Source organism: Chelon labrosus (genome assembly GCF_963514085.1).
Source record: "Chelon labrosus genome assembly, chromosome: 7".
Classification (NCBI taxonomy): Eukaryota; Metazoa; Chordata; class Actinopteri; order Mugiliformes; family Mugilidae; genus Chelon; species Chelon labrosus.
In genome coordinates this window covers 30809448-30820749 of record NC_140343.1, presented here as the reverse complement: position 1 = coordinate 30820749, position 11302 = coordinate 30809448, and the positions used below count along the sequence as shown (strand labels likewise).

Genomic DNA, 11302 nt, shown 5'->3' with positions numbered 1-11302 from the left:
AAAGTGAAGCAGGAAGTGGAAAATGAAGCAGGAAGTAGAAACAAAAATTAGCCTGACTGGCAAAGACGACACAGCAGTAACTAGTGTTTGGTGGTGTTGTTACAGAGCGAGCCAGGCTGACGAATGCACAAGTATAAATGGTTTGCACCAGCATTGGCTACATGTGTAGGTTGTGGCATCTAGATCCCTCAGAGCCATAAACTCTACTTTACATTTCTGGGAAGGTGCACATCAGTTACGGTGCTAGGGTCTGCGCAGTCGCCGTAGCTTCTGCGTCAACTTAACGCAGAAGTCTAAACTGCCTATAAGGAAGGAGGAAGAAAGGACAATAATGTGTGTGTGTGTGTGTGTGTGTGTGTGTGTGTGTGTGTGTCTAGATCTCTGAAGTGGATTTCATGGACTCAGTGTTGGTTTTGGGGTTTGGTGAAGATCTTAACCAGATCCTCTTACAGGTGAATTTTAATCTGTTTTATTTATCTGAGGATATTATTTGAGCAGTACAAACTTACAATCTGTCAGTGTGTTGGACTGTTGGACTGCGCTGTTTTTTTGCAGCTCTACCTGCAGCACCACAATCAGATACACAGCATTCTGAGCCAGCTGCCCTCCAATCTGCCTGCCTACCACAACCTGGAATGGAGACTGGATGTACAGGTGTGTTATAAACTGTATTTGATTATTGTTATGACCAGTTATTTGGTGTCTTGTATTGTGTATTTATAAGTGTGTTGTAGGTTTGTTAGTAGCTGTTAACCCTTTAAAGGGCACTCATTGAAATTTTGTGGGGCATAAGAATACTTTTCATGTAGAAAATCAAGGTAAATGAAGTGGTAAACAAATGTAAAAATGTATTTTAGACCATTAGAACATAAGTGCTGATTCAGGCACTTGTCAACATTCACATTATCACATCAGACCGCATTAGGCTACTTCTTCATGTTACCCAATAAAGTTATGCTCAGCATTTATGCAGAGGTGGCCCTTGCCTTGATCTTTGCTGATTGGCTGGCTGAAAACCACATGCTTCTAAACCTCACTGAGAGCCACTGTGATGCAGTTTAAAATGTGTGTGAAGTTACCAAATATGGTTTCTTGCCTCATAAACGGTTAAGAGTTCTCTCAAGACATATTCAAGACTGTAAATTAGTGTACTTGGAATAATAATTAAAATAATTAAAAAATCTCTTCTTTTTCAAAAAGAAAGAGTCTTTTAAATAGTAACCATCGTTCAGCTTGAAATGTCTAATGGCTCGAAACAAGATGTCTCCTTACTTCCATAAAGTTCATCATTGTACTGTACAGTATGTGCGCAGGATTCATTCCACTTCTGCATGGGAATGGGAAAGTTTATTTTTTTTCTCACAAATCATGCTCACTTTGTTAAATTAGATTTAAGGTGAGGCCAAAGAATCATTCTTCCTTCAGTAGATTAATGTAAAAACTGTGGAGTAGAATAGAATAAAAATGTATTTGAGTGGAGGGAGACTAAGTTAGTCAATTACAAACATTACAGCATCAGTGACTGAATTGCTTTCCACTGTCAGACATTGTAAGTCTGTATGGCGTGACATTAAATGATGTCATAATCTTGTAAGTATGGAATGTGGACAAACTAAAAAACTATATAGTCTTGTTTCCATTTATGATCTGTGCTCATAATAGTTAAAGTTTTGGAATTGTTGAACAATATTCCAATTCTCCTTTCAGTTGTCAAGTCGTTCAGTCCGCCAAGAGGTCTCTCCCATGGTAACCATGAGTCTGCTCTTTACAAGAAGTTGTGACAACCACAGTGACTTCAACAGGAAGTTTCTCCAGACAGATCCCAGTACCCTGCTGTACCTCATCTCCACATTAGAAGTTGCTCTGTCTTCCATGAAAACCGGTCATGCTCGTCGCATATTACGCAATATCAAGTAATCTTCCCAGATCACTTTCTGTGTGCCTCCTGTCTTTACTGGACCAGCTTAATTACTTAGTCAACACGAGTGCTCACTGACAAAAATTGTGTTGAATTTTGATGAGAGATGGTTGATGTATGATGTAATAGAAATAAAATACAAAAAGGCGAAGTTGCGGATAGTCTGTAATTGTGCAATAGATATGGTTTGGTTTATATTTGAGTTTAGCCTGACTGAACTTTGACATGCTACATCACAAGGTTCTCTAAAGCAAGGGGATGAGACTGATTTCTCATTCAGGAAAAACTGCACAGTGAAAATAATAAAAGTAATAAAAGTAAATGTGGTTTGCTATACTTGGTGTAATTGACAGATATTAGAATGTCTAATAAAATATTGTAAAATTACAATACAATTACAAGTAATTTAACAGGCAGAAAGCTGCATCTAAGGGAAATTCCAGGGTAACTGTAAATTAGTTGACCAGAACCACTTTATCATTGAAGAGAGAAATGTTGAAAAAGTGTTCTCATCCATAAATCCAAATAAAAGCTATGGACCTGACAATATCTGTGGTAGACTGCTTAAGCTGTGCTCTAAAGAACTCTGTCCAATTTTTAATTACATTTTCAATAAGTCCTTACAAATTCAGCATGTCCCAAAATGTTGGAAAGATGCAGTAGTTGTTCCAGTTCCCAAGACAAGCTGCCCCAAAGCACTGAATGATCTTAGGCCTATTGCATTGACATCTATTGTCATGAAAACTTTTGAAAAACTGGTTAGAAATGTAATCTTAATGAAGACAGAGTCCGATCTTGACCAATATCAGTTTGCCTATAGGCCACACAGAGGTGTTGAGGATGCCACAGTCACTCTGATGAACATGCTTTTTAAACATATGGAAGGAAAGGGAACACATGCTCAGCTTTTATTTATAGATTTCTCGTCTGCTTTTAACACAATTCAACCCCACATCTTAACAGAAAGACTTTTAGAGCAATTCGATCTCAGCAAAAATCTTGTTGGCTGTTGCTGTTTAGGCAGCATCCTAAATAGGTCACTGAGGGCTTGGCAGGGAAGAGCTGCCCACCAAGGCTGATACTGGACAACTCTTTCTTATACAGTCTTGGCTTTGAGCCAAACACTATGAATTCAGTTTTGGCCACATGAAGAGACAATTTATTGTCTAATAGCCAGACCCTGATTTTACTAAATTCCTCTTGCAAAATGGCATGCAGCTCAAGCTCATTTTTGTTGGAGGCTATAATAGCTGAATCGTCAGCGTATAAAAACAAGTTCTCATTGCAGGCGGATTTCATGTCATTGATGTAGATTAAAAAAAAGTAATGGCCCTAAGACGCTCCCTTGGGGAACTCCACAGGATACCAGTTGATCTTTGGATAAATGACCCTGGAATTCGGTCTTTTGGGATCTCCCGGAGAGGTAGGAAACAAACCATCTTAAGGCGGAAGGGCACACGCCCAAGGCAGACAACTTACTGTACAGTAGGCTATGATCGACCGTATCAAAGGCCTTCTGTAAGTCAATTAGGATCATACCACATAGCTTGCCGACATCTATTTCGCCCCTAATGAAGTCAGTTAGGTACAGCAGACATGAGTCTGTTGAATGTGACTGTCTGAACCCTGATTGGAATTCATAAAGAAGTTTGGCATCCACAACATGATACAATTGTTCATGAACTACTTTCTCCAGGAGCTTGGAGACTACACTCAAAATAGAAACCGGTCGATAATTTCCCGGATCAGACCTATCACCTTTCTTGAAAAGTGGGATGACTTTAGAATGTTTCATGTCATCAGGAACAATGCCTTGCTCCAAAGACAGATTAATAATATGAACAATAAAAGGGGCTATGAGATCAGCTGCATCTTTCAAGAACCTAGCTGAGATATTATCTAGCCCTGTGGCTTTGGCAGGGTTAAGGCCCTTTAGCATGTCACAGATTTTACCTGCTGTCACAGGATTGAAGGAAAAACTATTGGGAGTCACACCGATCTTGGCATAAAAATCCTGAATGTGTTCAGGCCCATACAAACTTGGGCTGGGTGGTAACTTCTCCACAAGTTTATGGGCAACTGAGGTAAAATAAGTGTTGAAGTGATTGGCAATATCCTCCTTCTTATTTACCTCTTTTCCATCAATGGAGAGAGTAATGCAAGAACAGGGAGTACTTTTAGTCTTAGATAAGCATCCTAGATTTTTCAGAACCTTCCACAGGTTTTGGGGTTTGTCCTTATTTTCATTTATCTGTTCCGCAAAGTAGGTCCTTTTGGCCTCTTTAATTATACGTTGGGCCTCATTCCTACAAGATTTAAACTGTGAGAAGTCAGCTGGGTCCCTTGTGCGTTTGTACTTTGACATGGCTTTATCCCTAGCCCTGATGGCTTCAAGTACCTCTGAGTCAAACCAAGGCTGGGACCTTTGCTTTACCCTGACTGATCTTGCCGGAGCCACTGAGTTGATGGCAAAAAGAAACAGGGATTTAAATTTGACCCAGGCCAGGTTGATATCCCTAGCTTCTAGGACTGGTAACCAATCCAACGTTTGGATTTTCTCTCTAAAACTATCTACTGAATAGCGTTTAAATGACCTAATTTTGATTGTTTTATGTTTGTTAAATGTGACTCTTTGCATCTTTCTAGTGCAATATGTTAGAAAGTGGTCACTCAAGGAATACTCAATTACCCCGCTCTGGGAGATATTCTCCTTATCTGAAACCAAAATTAGATCAATTATGCTCTGGGTAGATTCACAAATTCTGGTGGGGTCTTTAATTAATTGGGTAAGGCCGAATGTATGGCAACATCTTAAATAACCATTGTAAGTGGGGCAAACTTTCTTAATGACATCAGTATTAAAATCACCTATTAGGATGCATTCCCTCTCCATCCATTTAGGATATTTGTTTAATACATTCTCCAAGTGGTCATAAAATGAATTTTGCTGGGGAGGTCGATAACAGACCCCTAAGAGAATGGGCTTGGTTTTTGGAAGACATATGTCTATCATTAGGATCTCAGCCTCATCACTGATCAAATCTTCCCTTACTAAAAAGTGTAGGTCCGATCGAATGAACACACAAACCCCGAATCCGTTCCTGTTTCGGTCTTTCCTAATTAGTCTATAGTTGTCCATTTCAATCTCAAAGTCATTAATACTGGGATCAAGCCAGGTTTCAGAAATACATAAAATGCCCACCTGCGTTTTGTTCAACAGGAATCGAATCTCGTCCATTTTGGGTAAAATACTCCTGGCATTTAAGTGCATAAAATGCAAACCTTTTGCTTTGAGTACATCAAACTTGTCCCGCATACAAGGACTATTCACTGCCATTTCACCGTCTGTTCCGAGTGTTGTGTTCACCGCTTCGTTGTAGCCGCCTTTGGTGCGCGGGGATGTTTCCACGCCACTGTCAGGTCGCGTAGACGCCGGCAGCAGAGTTGAAGAGCCAGCGGCAGGACCTCCTCCGCCGCCCTCGCCCGTCAAAGTCCGCGCTTGAGCAGGTGTACCATCGAGCCTTGGTAGCAGCTCCTCCAACACGTCGCTCGGACACCAGACATCGGTGTTAAGGTTAGGCAGGTGGAAACATTCATTGCTTGTAGATTCACTGCTCCCCCCGTTGTTGCTGCTTGCTTCTCCCGTCAGTGTGTTTGATGCAATGCCATTAAAATTTGGACCGGGGCATTGGTGGATGTCGCCGGAGAGTAACAGACAAAGTATTATGACAAACTTGTCGCTTCGCCTGTATTTTTGACTTGTCATCGTCCGTTTTTTAGCTGTATTGCGCCGGGAGGAATAGAGAAGGGTATCGAGCAGTACACTGTTTCCGAGTCCAAAGTGTTTACAAACTTTAGGTCTCTCGAGATTAAAAAAGTTTGAAGTCTGAAACTGTGCATAGTGGTCATTTATGTCAGATCTGACAAGGTTAAAAACTTGACCAGCGGCAAAGAGTTTGATAGCAAGACCGTATAATAAAAACACTATCAGAACGCCACGAACGCCACGTACTCCATAAACGTCGGGCGCCGCCATGCTGCTCTCAACATCAACCAAAAAGGTGGTTTTTAGTTTAGTTTTTATTGGTGTCTGTTCAAAATAAATGGAGAAAAAAAAGCTAGTTTTATACATGTGTGAGTTTTTGTTGCTTTTTTCCATTGTACCAAACCTGTACCGAACCGTGACCCCCACACCGAGGTACGTTGCGAACCCTGACTTGTGTGTACCGTTACACCCCTAGAATCAACACAAAATGATCACTTGAGGACAAATAAAAACAAATTATTTTTTCAGGCAGAGTGTTCAGAAACTACAATAAAACTAAATATCTCCCTTCATTGTACTTCTTTCTGGATTTTTTTTCTTTTTCTTAAATAAAGTGTACAAAATGATCACCCAACAACAAATATTACAAATAATTTAAGGAAGTGTTTAGGAAATACAATACAAAATTAAGACATTTCTCCCCTTTAGTGCACTTTTTTGTCTGTCGGGGCATGGGGATTTAAAAAATGTCCATATGTTACCACTGTATCTTACAGCCTTTCTGCAAATACGACTTGCTATCGTTTCATTTTCGGCCTGAAAATATAACCAAACATCCCTATTCTTTCTCTCTGCATTCTCCTGCTCCGTCTTTGCGCTGTGTGTAATGCGTTGCTGCTGCTGGCTGGGCCTGGCAGGTAGCGGTGGGTGGTGTTTGGTTAAGATATTTTAAATCTTTTGATTCAGCTCCATCTCAAACTGCACGACTAGATCGCCGAGTTCAAAAGTTCACAGCCTACGAATCATGTTCTCACACTATACGGCCTGATGCTCTGATGCGACTTGACTGCTCACACTGTACGTCCATATACCACACGTCGGACTTTCGTATCCGGAACTGCAACGGCAAAAAGAAGTAGAAGAAGAAGAGGAACCCGTCAATAGAGACGCCATCTTGCCACGGGGATCCAACCCCCTTTAATGCATTAGCGTCAATCTAGGCAGAAATTAAATTATCATAAATCGTCCAAATCTCAAATGATTTTTTTAGTTTTTTGGTTTGTTCCAACTGACAGACACGTATTTATGATCGAGTCCAGAGAAAATTGAAGCTTTTGATATTAATCTACTTCAAAAGGTGTAAGTTTATTATTCTTCCACTTCAGTGAACTTAAAATTAACTATCGTTACTTACCTTAGCCTAGCCTACTGCACACAAAATGGCTACAATGGTGTGATATCCATACTTAAAAATACATGTTAATTAAAACATTTGAATTGTAGGCTACTTGTTTATTTTGTACATCAGCAAGCCTGCAATACAATGACCCGGCATAAAATGGTTACATTACACAAAACAAACATAACGTGCGTACGTAGTGTGAAAACATCTTCCAGTATTTACTACAGCTTATTAAATGATTGGGCTACAGTATATAACATATATAACATCCATATGGAGCACAAAAGTCCGGCATCTTTACAGTTGATCTGAATGCGGGAAACTAATTTGGCGCTTCAGATCCCCGCTTCAAGATGGCGGCGGTGTTGACGTATGCTTCGATGCCCAATGCGACATCTAGTCATCAGTATATATATCTATGGAAGTTGTTTTGACGTAACTTCAGCGATCGCACATGCTCTGTGCGAGAGGTTGAGGCAAATCGGCTCGTGGCACTGCTTCTACTGTACGATACCTTCACGAGAAGCGACCAGGATTTCAAACAAGTTTGATTTTCTTGCGAGCACACGATTTGTGATCGGGAGGTCGTCGTGAGGTGTTACTCTCCTCGTTACCCCACGTATACTGCACGAAGCACGACACGCGATTGAGCCGAAATTTGGCCTGATTCAAAAAATAGTCGGACGAGTGGCAAATCGTCTCAAAATGAGCCGACAATCGCACAATGCCCGGCTTTACAGTGTATGCCGGGCCTTACCTGGCACCGCGGAGTCACGTGACGGTACTAGTAGTGTAAAACCCGGATCTTTCGAGGGATTCAGATGATTCTGAGTCACTCACTGACATGAGCCAGGTTGTGCGAGTCACTTGACCCAAAAGTGTTTCCAGTACCACTCGAGACATAATAAAGTATAGTAAACACCTAAGAACGCATTATTACAGTTACCTATTGCCATTTATCAGTCCATTGTGATTCAATTCAATTCAATTTTATTTATATAGCGTCAATAACAATACAAATCGTCTCAAGACGCTTTACAAAAACCCGGCCTGAAACCCCCAGAGCAAGCCTGAAGGCAACGGTGGCAAGGAAAAACTGACTTTTAACAGGAAGAAACCTCGAGCAGAACCCAGCTCATATGGAGGGACCCATCTGCCTAAGGCCAGCCGGGTACAGACAGAAGAAAGAGAGAAGAGAACAGCAAAGAGAGAAGAGAAGAGAACAGCAAGATAAAGATACATCTGTCATAGATACACATATCTGACTAAAGCGTACATGTGGAATCTTATGATACAAACTGATGATGTTACATGACAGTTTGAAAATGTAAGAGGAATCATAGGCAGGTTGGAGAACTGTTCATTCAGGTAGGAGTGGATAACTGCAGGATTCCATGAAGACTGGGCAGGCTGATGAGACCACGACAACAGATGTAGTATAGAGCTCCACAGGAAACGCACAACTCCAGGCCAGAGATACTCACAAGAAGGGGGGGGGACACACACACACACACACACACAGCAGTAAACATTCTACATAGTAATAGCAAAGAATTGCATGACTAGTAGTAGATAGGAAATTAGAGGGCAAGAGCTCTGTGCCAGAGAAAAGAAAGTGGAGGATGCGAGAGGGGAGAGAGAAGAAAGAAGGACATGTGTTTGGTGCATCGTCCCCCAGCAGCCTCGGCCTATAGCAGCATAACTAAGGGATGGTTTAGTCCAGCCCTAACTATAAGCTTGATCAAAAAGGAAAGTCTTAAGCCTGACCTTAAAAATAGAGAGAGTGTCTGCCTCCCAAACCCAAACTGGGAGCTGGTTCCACAGGAGAGGAGCCTGATAGCTGAAAGCTCTGCCTCCCATTCTACTTTTTGAAATTCTATTGTGATCATGTAAACATGCCACTGAAAATCATATCAAGTAGCTTACATAATCCTAAACCTAAAGCTCAAAATTAGAATGAGGACAGGGTCACGAGTATAAAAGAATATTTTATTTTCTTATGGTCTAAAATGTATGTGGAGTGGAAGCAGAGTAGGCTATTAATTCACTCACAATAGGCTCCAGTGAGATTCAGTATCATAACGTTACTCAGTCTAGAAGAAAACAGATTCTTGTCTGTGATTAATGGTCTAAATTTTAAAATATGGTCAGTTTTTTTTCGTCTTTAGGCTGGCTATAGGCGACAACAGATTAAGAGCATTTGTGTTTTCTCTGAGATGAGAATGATCCCTGAGTCGATTAGATCGTTTCTCTGCCGACCGAGTGAGTGGCTATTAACTCCCTGCTTTTGGTTAAGCAGAGATTCACAAGTCGCGATCGAATCCCCGCGGATTCACTCGTCATGCATCCCTGCAGATTCGCTACTCATGAATCCGAGTCAGTTAAATTTCGCTTCTCTGCTGACGAGTGAGTGGCTGTTGACTCCCTGCTGTCGGTTAAGCAGAGATTCATAAGTCGCGAATCCCTGCGGATTCGCTCAGAGCCGGCCGAAGCCTCCAGTGGATTTTCTCTTCCCAATATATCCAGCCATACGCTCCCTCACGCTCTCTTAGGTCAGCAGATCATTCATTGTTGGTTCTCCCAAAGACAAAGAGGAAGATGAGAGGTGACCGATCCTTTGCAGTTGCTGGCCCCAAACTATGGAACAACTTGCCTTGGCACATCAGACAGGCCGAATGTCTTCCTCATTTTAAATCCTCTCTTAAAACACATTTTTTCTCTTTGGCTTTTAACTCAGCATGAGTGGTTGGTTCTTATTGTTTATATTGTTTGATTGGTTTTAATCTTGTTTTTTAATTTTCTTTGTATTTTATATCCTCATGTCTGTGTACAGCACTTTGGCCAGCCTTGTTGTTTTTAAAGTGCTTTATAAATAAAGACTGATTGATTGACTAATAGCATGGGCATATTCCAAGATGACAATGCCAGGATTCATCAGGCTCAAATTGTGAAAGAGTGGTTCAGGGAGCATGAGACATCATTTTCACACAAGGATTGGCCACCACAGAGTCCAGACCTTAACCCCATTGAGAATCTTTGGGACGTGCTGGAGAAGGCTTTGTGCAGTGGTCAGACTCTCATCAATACAAGATGTTGGTGAAAAATGAATGCAACAGTGATGGAAATAAATCTTGTGACATTGCAGAAGCTTATAAAAAGAATGCCACAGCAAATGAGTGCTGTAATCAAAGTTAAAGGCGGTCCAACGACCTTTTTTTGGCGAGGCAATGTATATCGGCCATTTTACAGAAAGACAAATCTGGAGAACATCAAGTTTGTTTGAGCTAAATGGGTACATTTCATATCTCAAATGAGCATTCTTTACACATATAGGTATAAGGTACATTTAGCCAAAGGATCCGAGTACCCAAAACAAACACAAAAGGAAATATTTGCATTTAAAACCAAATCATCACCTTAATCAAATATATATAGTAATACTGAGTTGCTAAATCTTCTGATAATCTGATCCATATTTAATACAGAATGTTAAACAAAATATATTCCATCATTTACCACTTCCTGTGTTGACTGAAGGTCTAGTTTTGAGAATGTTTTAAGCTTAGATATACAATCTTCTATTTTGGGCTTTCACACAGAAAAAAGATCCCTCTAAACGCACCACGTCCGTAAAAGCGTGCTACTCAGCGTGGAAGAGCAACAGCATTAACCTGTGGCTCACTAGTGCCGTCTCCCATGAGGCAGAAGTACTGGCCACCTCATCTCATGCTTTTTCAGTGCAGTTTAATGTCAGATAAACAAGACTAACTATGTTACACTCATACATGAAATGCATTAACTAGGCTATTGGAAGTTAGGACACATGATATAAATGTGCACAACCATTATATTGATGGAATTCAGAGAGTTAGCCACAGGCATGCACCAAGGACACGAGTCAAGGACACAAGCCTAACCCAGTTTGTGAGAGATCCAAGATGTGGCTCAGTGGGCTGCTGCTTCAACTTGCTCCCTGTTTTCACAAAAAAAATATTTTATCATCATTACTTTTCATGTGCCTCACCTGCCTCCCCCGACCACATGTCTCTGCTCGCAAAAGAGATCTTATACAAACAAGCAGCGAAATAGGACACCAAGGTGAATTAAATGCACAAACTAAATTAGAAATGAATCATTACGACGAGAAATTAAAGTGGTAAAGTAAATAAAGAGGGGTGCTGATACAAAAGTAAAAAAAATACAGAACCAAATTAGA

At 40.8% G+C, this 11302-nt stretch overlaps 1 protein-coding gene across 2 annotated transcripts in view; it reads left to right on the top strand.

Annotated features, from left to right (window-relative positions):
• The window catches only part of commd2 (COMM domain containing 2), a 14124-nt gene extending 9134 nt beyond the window's left edge, over positions 1-4990 (top strand). The window contains exons 4-6 of one of the 2 annotated variants that reach the window (XM_084547961.1): positions 378-452; positions 520-654; positions 1708-4990. In XM_084547961.1, coding sequence (XP_084404087.1) covers positions 378-452; positions 520-654; positions 1708-1917 — 420 coding nt within the window. In that variant the 3' untranslated portion in view covers positions 1918-4990. The remainder of the gene's footprint in view (positions 1-377; positions 453-519; positions 655-1707) is intronic. The other variant, XM_084547962.1, reaches the window with a different exon arrangement.
• The last annotated feature ends 6312 nt before the right edge of the window (positions 4991-11302 follow it).